Source organism: Falco biarmicus, chromosome 8, assembly GCF_023638135.1.
Source record: "Falco biarmicus isolate bFalBia1 chromosome 8, bFalBia1.pri, whole genome shotgun sequence".
NCBI lineage: Eukaryota > Metazoa > Chordata > Aves > Falconiformes > Falconidae > Falco > Falco biarmicus.
In genome coordinates this window covers 2,624,738-2,642,582 of record NC_079295.1, presented here as the reverse complement: position 1 = coordinate 2,642,582, position 17,845 = coordinate 2,624,738, and the positions used below count along the sequence as shown (strand labels likewise).

Sequence of the window (17,845 nt, the reverse complement as noted above, 5' to 3'; positions counted from 1 at the left end):
TGAGGTTATTTTTAGCAGCAGGAAAGCAGATGGGAGCTTCAGCCGCCTGCGAGCGCACATACCCACCACTCAGCCTTTATGAATGGCCCTTACAGATGGAGAAAGAACTCGAAAATCTGCTTCCCCGATTCTCTTTTTAGCAACATCACGTCATTCACTGCAGGGCAACTAGCCCACTAATATCCCAGACAACCTAAAGGTCCTCCAGAAAAAAGCTTCTGCCATTGAGCTCTGTGGTTGAACACACAAACACAAATTTTATTTGTTTGGGTCAAAGGATATGACCTTTGCACTCTTAATCCTTATTTTTCCTAGTACCTCTCCTCTCCCCATAAAGATATTTAGCTAAATTCTAGCCAAGGTATCAGGCTCACAGTAAACACAAAAGTCAAAAAATGAAAAAATATTTTTGTAGATAAACCAGCCTTTCCTAAACTGTACTTAAACATGTAAATATTTCGTGTTGCTGAGAAGCTATGGTGCTTAAAGCACAGACCAGGTCGCTCAGCAAAGAAAACTTGACTGGATACTCACTCTTCTTCTTCAGATTTTTAAATGACCGTTTATTTATAAATAGGTTATCTTAGATACCTGTTCTAAAAAACAGGCAGGAGAAGGGAAGAAAGAAAGAGCCTTACAAGGTCTTTGATAAACTTGCCATGTTCTGGAACACTGAAATAATTCCCTAACATTGTGCTGCAGTTCGGTATGGTACATGTAGAGAAATACTAGTAAACGTTCCTCATCAGATCGAGCGTATCGTTGCACTCACTTTGCCTTAGTTTTGACCAGAATTCAAGCTTCATATTTTATATGAACTCTTTCCCCTAACAGTTTTATGCCCATAAAGAACTGTCTTGCTCCAGGGAAGATAATTGTTAGGTATTTTCATCTATGAGCTATGAATAATATACCAAAAATATTTACCCAAAGATAAAAGAGTAAAATAACAATCAATTTGGCACCAAAAAATAGTGTTTTTATTTCAGCAATCCTGCCTGAAAATCTCTTCAGCAGGATACAAGGGATTGGAAATATTTTATAAGTATTGCGTATGTCAGAGATTATCTGCCGTACAGATTAGTGGTTCAAAGCTAGCACTTTTAAGAAAGACATCAATTTATCTCTGTTGCATGTATGAAGCCAAAATAAAAAAAATCTTCCTGTCTATCTACAGACATATTTACATAGGAATTAGGGCTGCTGGGCTCCCAACTTTCCTTGAGTAAGAGCAACTGAAAATATTGTGAATCTTACTTTCCTTTTCATTAGCACTGAAAACTTGAAAGAAAAATGTATGACCAGGATACAGTGATAAACCCAGCCAAGTTCCCTCAGACACAACCTGCCTCCTCGTGCACCTACTCCACGGACCATGGCACCAAGGCAGCCTGCAGCCTTAGCTGGAGCTGGCACAGCCTGCACTGGTGCTGAGCACCCGGCGCGGCTCAGGGAAGAGGAGCGAGGCACGCGCTGCTGCTCATTTTCTTGATGCGTTGGTTTAGGTTTCAGAACAGATAAACGGAATGCTTGAGGACTAAGATGGCATTTGATGACTTACTGCTCCTTCTGCTATGTGGCAAAGAAGAGGCCTCTAGCTGAAAGTCACACCTAGGAGCAGTTAATCCTTATTGGATGCTTCACTCAGTTATGAGTAACTAGACCAGTCAGCGTGCTGTGGTTAACAGCTACCAGAAATAAAGATCGTGGTTCGTGACGAAGTCCTTGTCATAGGTCTGCCACAGAGAGCACAACAAACTGTGCCCAAGCCACCAGTCAGCCTCACGAGACAGCGAGGCTCCTTTCCATCTGCACCACATGCATCCTTATTGCAGCTTTCAGACACAGCCTTCGAAGAGCTGTAAATAACCATAACTCTGTCAAAAACAATTTGATTGCGTTACAGGTTTGTGATGCCTATAGGTGACACTACTTTATGAGACAGATGAAGCACGGCAAACAACAGTTGACTTAACACCTGGGACTCTTGCATTGGAATAAATGAATAAACCTCGGCATGAGGATTATTTCCATTTCATGCCCGCAGCACAATTACCTTTCAGCTACTCAGGACTGGTCTTGGCCCTTTTGCCATCCCAAATCCAAGCAATGCAAAGAAATCAGTGTGAAGGTGGTGCCTGTATCAATTAGTTAGTCACTGTTATCAAACATCAAGTTATTAAACCTAGGACTCTGTAACTCACTAGAGCTAAGGGACAACTGCTCACACAAACAAAACAGAATCACCTTCTTCTGACAGTGGGTGCCAGGATGAGGAGTCCTGGTCCTGCTGTCGATTGAGCACAAATGCTTTCTGGTACACTGAGCTCCAGAGAAAATGAGATGCTTGTCAGCCTCTAAGCACCAATGACAAAATCCTGGTCCCCACAAAACATTCAGGCAGACACCCTAGTACGCAACAGTGGTCCTTTGCACACAAAATGCTCGAATTCATAGCCGTTTCCCTTCACCGGTGTACACAGAACAGCTGTATGACTGTAACTCTGGAAACGATGCTTGACCTTGGGTTTCTGTACTGCAGCTATAGTGAAAAATACGGGAAGACTGAAATGGAAAACCATTGAATTTCTCTGTCCAAATATAGAACGCTTGCTGCACAGCTGTCTCTAGTCCACAGTTTGCATTTCACCCTCCAAAATTAAAAGAAAACCCAACACCTCTGATATGCACTGCATTTCCAGCTCTTCCTTTTGTCTGGCAAGCCTAAGCAACACTAGGACTCGATAGCAGGTCACTGTCTGCAACTGATATGCTGCCAGAAAACACACAGCAATGAGGAAAAGAAAAGAGAGACCTTGCTCCGTGCCTGCTCTGTGCATGGCGGCACACAGGGACTGATGTGAAGGCTGAAAGAGAATCCCCCACTGAAAATACTTTTCTGGAGGTCTCTGCTCCTGCAAGTCATGCAAAAATGTGGTGATAAGACACGGGTAAGGTTGCAGTACACATTCCTGTGGCCATACAAGTGCAGGCTTGTACATGGCACAGAGGAGGCTACTCCATATAAGTGCCCTTCAAATACCAGCATTTGCTTTTGTTCCGAAGGGGCAGCAGGCTGAGCTGAGGACCCCTCCATCCCCACGGGCAGAGTCACGAGAGATCAGCTATCGGAGAAGGCTCCAAACAAGGAAAGAGCAAACTTGCTGCCACAAGCAACAAAGGAGCAGGGACATTTTAAGTGTCCTAAATATATGTGCTTGCGCAGGTGGGAGCTAAAAAGGCTTGACATCCCACCTGAAACTCTGACCCAGGGCTGCCCTGGTGTAATTACAGGCCAAGGCTCCCAGCTGTGTGCCCGCGGCAGGCCAGCTGCAGCCTTCCTCCTACGGTGGCAACCACCGGCAGCGCTGGTACACGCCGTGCAAAAGCTGCATGTGCTGCGCAGAGCTCCTTTCCAACAACCAAGCACTTTGACTCTTCAACAGAGAAAGAACGGACCAAACAACATAAAACACTAAACAGCACGCAGCGTTCTTACTAAAGCATGAATACCTATACAACTTTCTAATTAGAGCCTTTTTCTTTCAAAGAAAGTGAAGTCTATTCATATGTGACACAATCATTTTGGATCACCCTGTATATCAAGCAGTTCAGTTAACACCCATCTTCATGGCAGTTATTTTTACAAGTCAGAAACTTCTACAATTCCATACTATACATCTCCCAAATCCAATTTTTGGCTAACAATTTTTGGCTTCTTATGAGATGCAATTTCTAATCATTCAGGTTCAGGGTATTAAAAAAGCAACAGCAATAAAAAGAGTTACATGGCATACAAGCTTCATCTTGATTATGATAACTTTATCAACGCTGCTGTTATTTCACCAGAAGCCAAAAGCCACTGCAGGCACACAGCTGATAAAAGCTATTTACTCTCTCAGTTTGCAAGTCAGATACTGTGCCAGCTAACAAGGCACATAGACTGTCATGCCCTGGGAATTATCCCCTACTGCTGCCACATACACATACACTGGGAAAACTCTGATCACAGTTAAAATTAATTTGAGCACACATAAATTCCACTCAAAGACAACACTTAAGCAGCAGCTTGCTGAACAAGAACTGGATTATCAAGATTAACATATTTTTAAGATACATCTGGTTGCATATATTTGAGTTTACTGTACCATATTGCAGGTTTTCACAGGTTTTGGAACATCCACAGAACTCAAACAGTAACGTTCCGGGGAGTTCACAATACTAGCATAGGTATCAGCAGATAAGGGGCTTCCGAAACCGAGCACTCACCAGTTCCAGACACTGCCGGTGCCCATACGCAGCAGCGTAATGCACAGTGTTGTACCCCTCTTTGTCTTGGATAGATGGATTGGCGTCGTTCTGCAGAAGGAACTCTAGACACCTGTGGACAATTCACTAGTGTAAATGTGAGCTCTCAGTATTTAACAGACTCATCCCTCACCGCAGCTGGGAGGGGCACTGAAAAGTGGCACTTAATTCTGTATTTCTAGCAGCACCTCAAAACTCTTTTCACCAATAGCTTCTCACATTCACCATTTTTTAAAAGAGAAAATCCCCACTCATCTTTGAAGATCATCTTTGTAAAAAACAATCTCCAATCTAACTTTTGTGCCTACTCGAGATTACCAAAATTATTTTCCATTACAAAGCCTGCAAGAAAGCTACTCAGCTCTGTTCTTAAAGACTTAACTGAGTCAATTTCCCAGCAGGTAGCTACATAGACATATTTTCTTCTTTGTTGGCTTGTTTGTTGTTTTTTTTAAATCATATGTTTTTCAAAGGATCCCTTATGCTCTTTATAGATCCTGCCACTTTTTTTTAAACCAGCAAGAAACCACAAATTTGTTATTACTCCCTTCTCCCATAGCTCGTAATTTGTAGCGAACATAAGGTTGTCATATGACAAAGGGGATTTTTAAAACAAAAAATTCATTAAGCAGCTAGGTGAAAACGTCAATCCTAGTAACTGCATTGAGGAAACCATTGGCTACTTCTTTTTGCAACATACTCAGTGCAAAGCATTAAAATAAGACAGTGCATGATACTAAAGAATTATGAAATTACTGAAGCAGTACCTTTTCAATTAAGAAAAAGCAACAAGCACAGGAAGAGAAATAGCAGGGAATATGTGCACAGAGAAGAGAGTAGAGCTTTTTTCTTTAGGTTAGCCCTCATTAAAGCCAAGCATTGTGTTTAGCAGAGCAATGAATGAGCAAAAGCAGTGGCATTCTCCAGAAATGAGGTCTAACTGCTTTACTGATTTACCAAACTTACAATGCAGCTTCTTTTTCCTTCATCTCACTGGCTCTTTCAAGTTCTTCAGCATTTTCATGGGAGTTACCTAAAATATTCTTTCTTCTCAGCATAGAGGACAGAAAAATGTAACTTATTTTCAAAGTATCATACCAGTGATTTGATGCAGTCTGCCACCCATCCCTGCAAGGAGTTGACCTCCTCCAGCCAACAGTAAGAATTATACAAGTTAAGTGAGTATACTGCATGGGTCTGCAGCTAATAAGTTTTGCAACCTAGGGAGACCACTACAACATGTGGTTTACTGTTCCACAAGTTAACGCCAGGGGAAAAAAAAAAAAAACAAAAACACACCCAACCAAAAAATTCTGGTTTCCATCAGAAAATTTCTCCCACAGCAGTGTTGTGCATTTTGTTTCCTTTGCAGAGAGGAACTCAGGATTACAACAACTTGCTTCTTCCTACAGTAACCTGCTAGTTCTTCTCTAGCAATTAGCATTTAGAGAAACTTAAATCACCGGTACTAAATTGGTCTATCCTGAATCTGCATTAGCTGGGTTGCTGACTCCCCTCACATTCTGCGAAATATCCTGGCAACACTACGTGGATCTCTTGGTCAGGTTCTTTAGATTCTTCAAATAGCTCAGCATGCCTTCGTAATCCTGCACACCCGCATTGGTTTTGGCACCTCTGTTTCCCAGCGGGACGGATGGCAGACAGAAGACTATGATTTTTGATCTTATAATCATGAACTTGTGATTATGATCTTTCTTGACCACCAAGGCTAACACAGCACACATTTACAAACCGCTGCCATCACGGACCAGTAGCTTGAAAGGTTTGTAGAAGGACAGTTTGCTAATTTCAATCCCAATACAACACGCAAATTCCAGACTGGATTCTGCACAATGCAGAACAGTATATTCTTTCTTTAACATGCAATTTCCCTTTTGTAATACCAAGATCTGACATTCTTCCTGTGGGTGCTACCAATAATGGGTTGTTCTACAAACCCGGGGTCTGTCTGATGCCCACTGACTCAGAGAAAACTTCATTATCAATAAAATAACTCTGCTGAATATTAACATTGTAAGGTCATAGACAGCACTCATGCTATGCTGAAGTCCTACCTGTATCTGCTTTCAGTTAAACATAAACCAGTGAGATCCCAAAATAAGGTCCCCTGAACAGAGCAAGTGATGATCTGGAGAAACAGTACATACTCAGAAACCGCCATCAGCTCGTTAACGAGCGTGTTGCTGTCATTGCCATTGCAGGAAAGGGTACTTTCTGAAGACCATAAGCAGCAACGATTACCAGAACAGCTGAAACAGCAGGGCAACCTCGCTGCACCAAGACTTCTCCCTGCTCATTAACTGTCCACATCCAAAGTTAAATAATTATGAACGTTCTTTGGACTGAGATTGTCTGACCTTGGGAGTTTTTTGCCATTCAGCAGGGAAGAAAAAATATGCAGACCTGTAAAATCGTGGACTGCAAAAAGCATTTCATCTGTGTAACAAGGCTTCTTTCAGTACATCTCAAACTGGAAAATTTAATGAGAAGACAGCATCACCACATCAGAATCAATTTAGGTTTGGACTATGAGGGCAAATAAAGGCCATATATTCCTGCCAATGTTCAGGATGTGACTAAAGCAAGCTTTTTTTTTTTTTTTTTCAGTGATGGAAAAGATACATCCTGAAGTTAACCAAGAGCTTGTTTAAATGCAGGAACTTCACCTACAAAGAGCCAAAAGCTGAAAACCACACACCGAATCACTATTCTCAACACTATGGGCAACACCTCACCCTGCCAAGGCAGTATTAGAAACAGTCAGTGGTGAAAGCCTTCCAACAAGCCTACTCTGACTGTAGTGCCAAGCACACACCTTTGAAGATCCTGCTGCCTCCTTCCTCCCAGCACTGTTCAGGTTTGAGAGTGACAGGGAAGACGTTTTTTACATCAGTATCATTACAGCAAATGCTGAAGCAGCTATCAAGGTTCTGGTATGGCATCCAACCTCTGCCACAAAGTTAAGCTGAAGTTTTCCCGCAGTGGCTTTGAGGTGGTATTCTGCTGGGAACAAGCCAGATGTATTTTCACCAGACCTCACTACACAAGAAACCAAAACACCAGTTCCTTAGTGTCTAGAGGAATGAGATGGAGAAACATGGGATGACCTAAAATAAATATCTACCACTTTTAAGAGAGAACTAACAGGATAATTGAGCCTGTCTTACACTGTATGTTGTAAGGAAGAGATTGCCAAAATATGCAACTATCTGGGCATTAGACATTGAAGTCGCTAACCACAGGATTTTGAAGTTCTGCAGCTGTTTTCCCCCTTTCTCACAAGAACAGCACTGCATTCTGGCAAAGGATATTTCCCAAGCCTCCCTCTTTTTGAAGTCTCTAAAAAGCAACCTGTTTGGACAGAGCAAGCATTTTTATCAGCTCTGACAGCGGAGAGAGGCTGATGGGTAGATCTGTCCCATCTTTTCCAGGCAGGCTGTCAGCATGGCCAGATGTCTACCTGTCACTGCAGCCCATCTAGGAAAACTTCTCCTTGTGCTGTCTCTTGCTCCATCATTTCTGACAGAGTAGAAAATTCTCTGAGCTTACTCTTGTGAGGAAACCACACAGAGGAAAACAGAAGACAAAATGTTCTGAAAATAGTTCAGTAGGACAGGGTGGCTGCAAAACCGTGCGTTACATCAAAGGTAAACTGTAGAGCTGAACTGCCACATCATCTGGGGATTTGGCTTCTAGTCAGGGCAACTTTGTGCAGAGTCATGCATGCATCTGAGAGAAATACCTTTGCTGGTGGGGTCATTTTTTTGGCTCAAAAGACATAGCATCATAGATGACACTAATTTAGTGAGGCACAAGGAATACAAACGAGGAATACAAAGAGGCTTTCTTACTTTCGGTCCATGTCAGAAGCAGCAGCATAGTGCAAAGGGGTGCGTCCCCAGTCGTCTGTTTCATTAATATTGGCTCCTGTTGTCACCAGTGTCTCAATACAGTGGAAATGACAATTTGCAGCTGCATAGTGCAAAGGTGTCCTGGAACATAAGTGAGAATGTGTTACCTCATATTCCAATATGCATCACTGAGGATAATGATAAATCTTAATTGCTGTATTCCTACACATTTCCAGCAGTTAGCATCAGTGCCTTATGTTCCTGTGATGAAATGCAAAGTTATGGAAATTTAACAAAATATTGTGTTAATTCGAAGTTTTGGTGCTCCTACAAAGCCTAATAGGATACAGATCATCAATCTGTGTCTTGCAAACAACCTATTCCCAGCGACAGCCTCTGCTGTCGCTCTGGATACACACTACTTTCTTCCAGTTGGGAGGCAGAGCAAAGCACAGTGTCCCTTGCAGCATCTCATTTAGCTGGCATAGCAACACTCATAGCAACACTTCATAGCAGGGGAAAAACCTCGAGGAAGCACATCAAATAGCAGCAATCCTACCATCATAACCCACGTGCTGTCTTGGGCACACAAAGTAAAGAATTTAGGCAGTACGAGAAGCAATAAAGAAAAAAAAAAACTGTGAAATTTTTAAAACAGAAAACTCAAGAGGGTGGGATGGCTTTCATGTATTTAATGAAGTCTGCACCTGTCTGGCATATAACTGCAGCAGCAGGAGTTCTGCAGGGAAGGCCAAACTCCTACTTTATTTTACTGTCATTTTTCATACAACATATGATTTCCAGACTGAGATGGTCTTTCTTCCTTGCCTGCTAGAAGCCTTTTTTTTTTTTTTTTTTAAATGAACTTCATAATTTACCTACCTCCCACATTTGTCCTTCTTATTAAAATCTGCTCCACTGCTTTGCAAGAGTTTTATACATTCAACATTACTGGAAAGAGAAGTAGAGAAAACAAAACATGAACAAACCAGAAGTTTACATCTGTATTGCTCCCTGTCCCCAAGGAGGAAGAAGTTACTCTTAAGTATTTTTGTACTACTTGCCCTGCAAAACCAGGGTACAGCCAACTGCAACATGAAATTCAATCAAACAGAAAATGAAGCTTTTAAAAACTATTTCTTTTTTTCTAGAAAACCTCAAACTTCTCTTCTGCTGAAGAAAAAAAAAAAAATTCCAAAGACAGCACAGTAAATGTGATCTGAAGTCAGTGGTCTTGGAGATTTTCAGTGGGAGCTGGACTCTAATGCTTCCCACACCAAACTGGTATTTTATAAGAGAACCTGAAAAGAAAGTTGCTGCCAGCTTATAAAATGCCAGTCTAATAATGAAGAGGTGACATTTAACGAAATCCACCCCCATTCAGCAAAGCATTCAACAGTAAGCACTTTGCTCAAATCCTGTTCACGTAGTGACATTTAATCACAAGAGTTACTCGTAGGTTTATTCTGCTATGTTTTGTTGACTGTTGACAGATTTAAGCACACCCCTACGTGCTTTGTTGAATAAGGAGCATAGCTATTTAAAGTGACTGTCACATCAATACTGCACGTATCTAAGCGGATGAGCTGGGCTCCGTTGCTTTTTATCTGTTCAAAGCGTTCACCACGTCATAGCTGCTGCTCCACCTTGTTTAAAGCCAGGTGATTTTTAATACAAAACAGAACAGCTGAATTCTCACATCTTTTGTAATTCAAGCGAATAAATGTATGACTCCAAGCCAGAAAGTGACATAAAGAAGCACAGCACTTTCCAAGACTCCTTGTCATTCACAGGGGCAATAAATCATTTGTGTTCACAATCAGATGAGCAGGCCTTTGAAGTACGTTCTTTTCCTAGTACCCATGCAACTCCCATTAATGTAATGGGAGTAACAGGCATGTATCAGGAAAAAAATGAATGCCTTTTGTATAGCTCCAGCTCCAGGAAAAAAAAAAAAAAAAAGACTAGATGCAATATGTTGGTGTATGCTCATCCCTACTCAACATCACTATTGTGTAAAATAGCTACAGAACACTCACCACAACGTACTAAAAATAAGAACACTTGTTAGCGATGACAATTATAGTAAACCATTGGAAAAATATGGTTTATTTTCATGAGCCACTTTTGCTTCTCATGAAGCCTGTCCTTCTCTTTAGGACTTCCAGGTTATTTTCATTACTCTTTTTGGGGTGCAGCCTTATCAAAGAGAGAGTGTCTGAGCTATACTACAATAATCTCCATCCAAGCAACAGTCATACCTCCTCTATTAATATGACAGAAGTATACAGAAGAGTAATACCATAAGAATAATAAAACCAGTATTTGGATCAATTTCTTTTTTTTTTGTAATAACAAAAACTTTGTGATACACATTTTGAACCACCAAGAAGAAAAAGCAACGTCCAGAAAGACTGCCAAGTATTTCCTGTGGATGACCATTTCTGCCTGCTATAACCACAGAGAATCGAAGCTGGATTCCAGCCAAAGCTCCATTTCAGCTGTTTTCTGAGCCATAAAGTACTCGACAGAAGAGTCAAAAATCAATGCTTGCCAAATGTTTTGTCCTTTTACTAGTTTAACTTCACAGCACTCCACTGACAATTATTTGGAAAAAATTAAACTAACTGGATGCTACATTTACAACTTAAATTGATGTATTTCAGTTTTCTTTTGTTTCCATTTCTGGCCTCCCAGCACTTAGCAGGAATGCATCACCCTGAGAGAACAAGTCTTCTGACTTTCTGATTTGGAGGCTGGGGCTTGGTTGCTTGGTGTGGGGTTGGGTTTTTGTTGGTTTCTCTTTTAGAAACTTTTGAACTTGCGGCTGAAAAACGGGAAAGAGGGAGACAAGCTGCATTTGGACACTGGGGTTGCAGTCTGATGGGCACTTGCATAGCTGCATTTTTGGACAAGGACACAGTCCAAAGGTGGAGGCCAGGAATAACTCCCCTGCCAGCAGCATCCCAGGAGCTGCAGCTCCTCCTCGCTCGCTATGCCCTAGGAACTGATGATTTCCTGCTGACTGCCAGCCCTCGGCCACCGCTGGGGCCAACAGACACACCTGGGTCAGTACAGAGCACCCCCACCCCAAGCTGAAGCAATCTTCACAGGGACACGAAAACAATGAATTTTACCCTACGCCTGAAACCCACACTTCAAATCACAACCCAGCTCTCTGCGGCAGAGGGAATCAGATCGTCTCCTTTACTTTGCAAGCAACATCTACATGAGGGCAGTGGCAAAAGGCAGTCTCAAGTGACCCAGATTTGACATCAGACCACTTTGCTTCCCTTGCACCGCAATAAATTCCTCTGTGGATGGCACAGTTAAGTTGGCTGGCACCAGATCTGCAACAATGCCACAAAATAACTTACAACAGCTACAGGCGCAGCTACTCACCCTCCTGCAGCGGCAGCGTGGAGGCACGTTCTTCCAAAACTATCAGGGGTGTCTATTTCAAAGCCTGCAGACAGCACGTGCTCATTACTAAACAAGGACACTATGCTATACTTTTGTCCTAGTTAAACCACAAGAAACATCGCAGAGACAGAAAAATCAGTTAGTTGGAAAAAGACAGAACGCAAGCAACTACAGTCAGAAAGAGGTTGTCACGGGAATGGTGAGAAGCTGCTCCAGTTTGGCAGCTTTATAAAAAGAGCTGCAAAGTCGACCAGCATCTATTTCCACATCCAGCTCTGCGCCACATCCCTATTTAAAACCATGTGACAAGCATTTATGAGGCACATATTTATCTAGAGGACTGTGACAGGAGGACAGGAAGACAGAAAACATGAAGAAATGAGGAAAAACCACAGAGTCCGCCTGAACATGAAATGGGGCCATTTTTACTGTGTGTGGTTTTCAGGCTGGAAAGCCTTCCAGGAGCACGCAGGGGTATTATTCACCAAGATGTGTAAGGCCAGAGATAGAAGCCTGGCAGTATTAATTCTGCTCACTCAGAGAAAAAGCTCTCTTCCTTCCTGACCTAGCGGTCAAGGCCAGAACACACCAAGGTTTAACGTAACGGTGTGTGCAATTACCATCTTTCACATTGTTTTACATCCTACAGGACGCAAGTTTAGGGGGGAAGGTTGTAGGAGTTTTTACCTGTTAAGTAATGAAGCAGTTTTCTAGAAAAAGCATATGATCTGCTTTGTGATTTTTTAATTCAAGGGAACTCTTCCCTGGAAAAAAAGATTGTGTGATTTGGCACCTGATTACTGCCTCTTTTGAAATGGTTGTGTCCTGCTGCTTCTGCTTCGGGCTCTGCTGAGGATCCTAAGACTGCTCTCCTGACGCTATGCTCCCACTCATTTCCCCTCTCGTGCCCCCAGAGCCTTGGCCAGCCTAAGTCCTCTACTCTGGCCGGATTCAGAAACACACTTCAGCTGTACCTAAACTCTACCATCATCAGTGAGATGTTAATACCTGCACCGGTGGAGGTCCCAAAGAGATAATTTCCTGAATTATTCCTTTGGGAGGAAAAAACCCAAAACAAAACAGTGTCTCCGATTCTTATCGTTTGGAAGAGGGTCCTAAATTTCCTCCCTCCTCCTGGGGAATTAATATATACTCTCTGAACCTGCCAGGAGAAAAGAGCTTCAGGCATGAACAGTACAGGGTGGAGGAAGTACCAGCATGCTGTTAGGAAAGCCTCGCGCGCTCCCGCACACCAGACCACACAGCCAGACACCCACAGCACAGGAAGCCTTCCACTTCAACAGTCCACAACAACCAGTACAATGGGACCGTAAGCAGCAGACACACACACACTACTGGAGCTCCACAGACAGCCCAGGATTTACTTACCCGACGACAACAATTTCCTGCAGCAGTCTGAGTGAGCATTCAGCGCTGCTAAGTGTAAAGGGAACATGTTGTGGATCCCACACCTGAAAGGCACAACAGCCTCGTCACACGGAGTCATGTGAAAATGCGGGTTGCACACAGACACAACATAGCAAAACCTGCCACAAAGGCAGCATTTTCATCCTTTGCGAGGAAGATTCTTCCTTGCTGCCTGCCATTTATTTTTATCTGTATTTCTTTACCAGCCTTCTCGGGAGTTAAAAATATTCTGATACAGCAAAATCTTGGCATTACACTTTGAACAGAATGTGGCAGGAAGGTTTCTAAAAATTCAAGGCAAAAGCTAACGTAGCAAGAGCGCAGATTATTGCTCGGAGTCAATTTCCCAGTGTGGGACGCACAAATTTCTGCATCAGCTACACATACTGCAAATGCCATTCTGAGGTAAAAGTAAATGTCAAAATCTTCTCAATGTTGTTTCTGAAATCCATTTTTCCTGCAGTTAGCATCCTTTAGATAACTCTCGGGTGGGTTTTCAAAGCCTCCCCTTCTTCCCCCTCCCTCCCCCAGGGCTGGGGTCGCTGATGGCTGTTCACGCTTCCCTTTAGGCTGCCACAACACACACAGTTTTCTTCCCACATCCTAAGAACTAAAGGCCTGATTTTCCTATTTGCTCCAGCTACTCTCCTCACACACCCTTTCCTTTTTTCCACCTGTTTAACAAATGACCCTCTTCTTAATTACACTATATACTCCTCAGAGCAGACATGCTGGGTTAAAAAAAAAAAAAGGTCGGCCATCTATCACTGAGCTAAATCTGTACCAGGCAACCACACGGCTTTCAAACAGGCTGAGCACTCAGCAGCTTGTATTTACATCGGCAAATTATCCCAGTTCGGTGCCGAAGCATGCCGGTGTTTACTGTCTTAGAAGACTTTTGGATTTGGACATCTTGGCTTCTGCCATTTAGCGTTGCTTTTGTGAAAAGCATCTTGTTATTCTAGAAAAACTATCCTACAGGCAGTCCTCCAAGCGCGCACAAACATGGAGCCTCTGACAGCAACTACGGTGACAAGATTATCATCTACTGCCGGCTTCAGCAGACAGGTTTTTGAAAAATGGCAACTCTCAAACAACAGCAGGTGGATTCATAGGTCTCCTTCATTTCTGCAAGAGAACTGGATGGGAGAGTACGATCACCTTACGGAAGAGGATTTCAGATACAGACCCAAAGATGAAGGAATCTGTCTTTCTGCAAGGCTCACCATAAATCATAGTTACTTATGAAGCTTTAGACAAAAATGAAAGTGGATGTTTGTAGAGATATGTCGCTCTCTCCAACATTTTGTACATAGATCTAACTAATTTTGGTTTGTAAGTTTTTAAAAAACTTAATCTTTCCAGAATCCACAAGCCCATCCTTCCTCTGTCTTCACATTAAATGCGTCCTCCTTGCTGCCTTACTACACTGAGGAGCCGACTTGTGGCGCTGTATAAATTTTGATATTACTAGTGTCAGCATCTAGATCCCAGTTAAACAACTAAAAGGCAGTCTGACAGCCCGTTCTTTGACGGAAACGGCACAAGCTCCACCAAGCTGCTGCAACTGTATAAACAGGTTGCATTTTTTAGCTGTGGATTCATTTAAGCTAACATTGGACATTCTGTATTGCCGTGCTTCTTTCCACATCCATCTCCCTCTATCTCCTTCTCCACCTAGTTATCTAAAGCTGTATTTTTCTTCTTTTCAGTCAAGATTTCCACCCACCATAAGTTTTGGCTGGTTTCCATCAATATACACTATCTGCACATCTGCTAACCAGTGTCACACTTCTATAACGCTGTTCACACTGGTTCCTCCCACCACTTACACACTTTTCCTTTAAATGCAGCTGCCTCAAAAAGACTGACCAAGCTGTCTGCAGTTGTTGTTGCTAACAATGCTGCAGAATTTTCTTTTCAAAGCCAATCTGGGGAGCTCAGCCAGAGTTATTTACATGCAGCACATATGAAAGCCCTTCCCCAGCATTTCAGCGATCCTTGTTTAGCACAGACAGTAGCATCTGCCTGGTATCTCTGAGCCAACTTCTTATTTCACTTATTTCTGCTGCTGGAAAAAGGATTTTATTCTATCAATGTTCCAGTCACCCAAGTGTGAAATAGAAATTTCTGACTAGATCACCCTGATTCCAAGAGTGGGCTATCCCGCTGCACGTCATTTTTCCTTTAAACCTTAAGATAAGAGACAGACTGATGAACTGTATGGAGAAAGGGCTAGGAAAAATACACAGCTATTTAGACACCAAGATCCTCATGCTGGCTATAGTGATAAAAGCGAGCGACGTGGAATTTCATTATCCATGCCAACTGAGGATCTGTTCCATCTTCCGAGTTTGCATGGTGACAGTCATACCTGATAAAGGAATATGGGCAAATGTGCCACTTTCTCAAATATTATCAAGCAAACAAACAAAATACAGAGAGCTGCAAGTATCTTCAAAATTAAAACCAGCTAATTTGCATCTGAAAGCAGGTTTTCCTAACTAGGTAAGTCAAGAGAAGTCACTGAATTCTATGGTAGGTTCTAGGTAGAAGACTCTTAAATTACATTTTGGAGGTATGTGCAGGTAATTGCCAAAAACTTACATTCGTGAAATCCTATGGTCCCTTTAACACCTGGCACAGATATCCCTCATGGCATTGCATTATTCTGGTCTTACAGCCCGCTTTGTCCACCTTCAGGTTTGCTACTTTCTTTTGACAGGCCATAAGTAACCAATACTCAAGTACTCTTAAAAGTCAAGCACCTGCCAATGTTCGAGATGACAACACATCACATTGTGGGTGCAGTCTTGACACATGTGCAAGAGAAAAAAAAAAACCCAAACAAAATATTAAAGCAGAAAGCACTATCAGTGTTTATAAATCTGTCTAATTTCAAGTCCTTGTCCTTCTAGTCAAAAAAGACTCCCAATCACAAGTGATAAAAGCAGTTCTATTGTTTCAGCCACCTAATATCAGAACCATGTAATATCAAGACAGGCTGTAATTATACCGAGATCAGAAATACTTGGTATCATCTGCTTTGCAATACTGCATTGCTATGGATTATCCTATGTCATTCCAAAAGATATAAGACAAAAAGATAACCACCACGTGTAACAGGCCACTAAACATTAGGTTATTTTAGATACTGCGGAACAGGCATACAATTCCTTTGGAAGGCACCTGATTTTTTTTTAATTACATTTCCTTTACAAACTCATCGCTACAGACTTTCTGGAATAACTGGGATCAAGATGCACTTTATATGCCTATGTACTTCAGGTACATTATATACCACTGTGTCATAGCAATGCTTTAGGAAAAAGAAGCAGTACTTGTACTACTAGCAGTACTAGTACTACATACTACAGTGTGTAACTGGGCACAAGAGCAATTTAGCAGGGCTTCTTCCTCTCCACACTTCCCAAGTGTCCAGATTTTAGCCTCGTGTCACCCAGTGAAGGACAGTACAATTATGCTTATCCATTTTAACCTTCACACTTCAGAACGTGAGGAGTAACCGTTTCCAGGCGTCAGACAGAACACTTGATCATTACAAACAGCTCCACTTCAGCCACCTACTTGGCAGTATCAGCTCCGCTGGTTATGAGAGTGTTAATCAAAAGCTCATGTCCGTATCTTGCAGCCACATGCAGAGGGGTGTTACCATCCTTATCAACACAGTCAATTTCCCCTCCTGCAAAAGACATTTTCATACAGTTTAACACTGGAAGATTAAGCATGAACCGGTGACCACAACCGTTATTTCTCTCTAGAGAATGCAGCATAACCAGTCCAGCCACAGAGACTCTAAATTTCACAGACCAAGAGCCAGCCCACAGCAAGCTGTCCGCTGTCAGCCCCTGGTACCACACGTGGTCTGGCAGCAGCATTTTCACCTCCCTTTCCCACTGCACTGTTGGCGGGGGGGTGGGGGGGAATGGTGGGAGACAGGTGAGCAGGATGGCACACAGTGATCAAGTACACGTTTCAGACTTGCTGCTCATCCAAAGGTATAAGTAGATGCCTTGAATTAAACTAACAATAAAATGCTGAAACGACGTCCTCATTCCTAAAGGTGTTGACACTCAACCTTACCTTTAAGACAACAATGTTAAATAGAAATAAATTCGTTCAAGAGGCCATCAGGAACACGCTGCAAACAAGTGTGCTATGTGCCTTCTCGGCATCTCACCAAAGAACAACCAAACAGTGCCTGAGTAGAACTTTCCCTGTTGCTATTTAAGCCTGTTGTCTCATGTTCTATCCTCACAAGCAGGAAAAATACATTATTCCGTTCTTCTCCGCTGCGGCTTTTGACCCATGCAAAGATTGCTATCAAGTCCTTGTTTTCTTTTTGGACCAAGGAACTGTAATTTTTTCAGTCTCCCCTTGTAAGCCAGGTTTGTACTCCAACTTTTCCTGTCCTTCCCCCAGTCCTCTCCAGCTGGCTCACATACTTCTGCAAGCAAAATGTCAAAAGCCAGAAACAGTACTACAGCTGACGTCTCCCAGCTCCGAGCTGAGCAAAAGGATTACCTCATGGCCGCTGGCTACAGCCCTATCTATACACTCCTGTACGTCGCACAGCACCACGCACACGGCTGACCATTCCTTTTAAGCACCACGCCACTGTGGACTTGTGGTCAACAAGCTTCTGATGCTCTACAAGCCCCAGCTCCTTTCCCGGGAAGCCGCCCCCCAGCCAGCTGCTGCCGTTGGGCACCGCTGCAGCCGCCCCTCCTCGTGGGGCATGCCTCCTTTGCTTCACCTCTGCTACAGCTTCTGTCGCCAACCTGACAGGAACA

General features: G+C 42.8%; 1 protein-coding gene across 6 annotated transcripts in view; it reads right to left on the bottom strand.

The window, feature by feature from the left end:
- ANKRD44 (ankyrin repeat domain 44) overlaps window positions 1-17,845 on the bottom strand; it is a 143,412-nt gene that overhangs the window by 31,737 nt on the left and 93,830 nt on the right. For 4 of the 6 annotated variants that reach the window (XR_008823432.1, XM_056348474.1, XM_056348477.1 and 1 more), the window contains exons 10-16: window positions 16,620-16,734; window positions 12,993-13,075; window positions 11,583-11,646; window positions 9,063-9,131; window positions 8,181-8,321; window positions 5,275-5,358; window positions 4,270-4,381 (exon numbers count right to left, since the gene is read on the bottom strand). Coding sequence is in view for 5 of the 6 variants with exons in the window: in XM_056348474.1 (XP_056204449.1) it covers window positions 4,270-4,381; window positions 5,275-5,358; window positions 8,181-8,321; window positions 9,063-9,131; window positions 11,583-11,646; window positions 12,993-13,075; window positions 16,620-16,734 (668 nt within the window). In the remaining variant the exon portion in view is untranslated. The remainder of the gene's footprint in view (window positions 1-4,269; window positions 4,382-5,274; window positions 5,359-8,180; window positions 8,322-9,062; window positions 9,132-11,582; window positions 11,647-12,992; window positions 13,076-16,619; window positions 16,735-17,845) is intronic. The other 2 variants (XM_056348475.1, XM_056348478.1) reach the window with 1 other exon arrangement.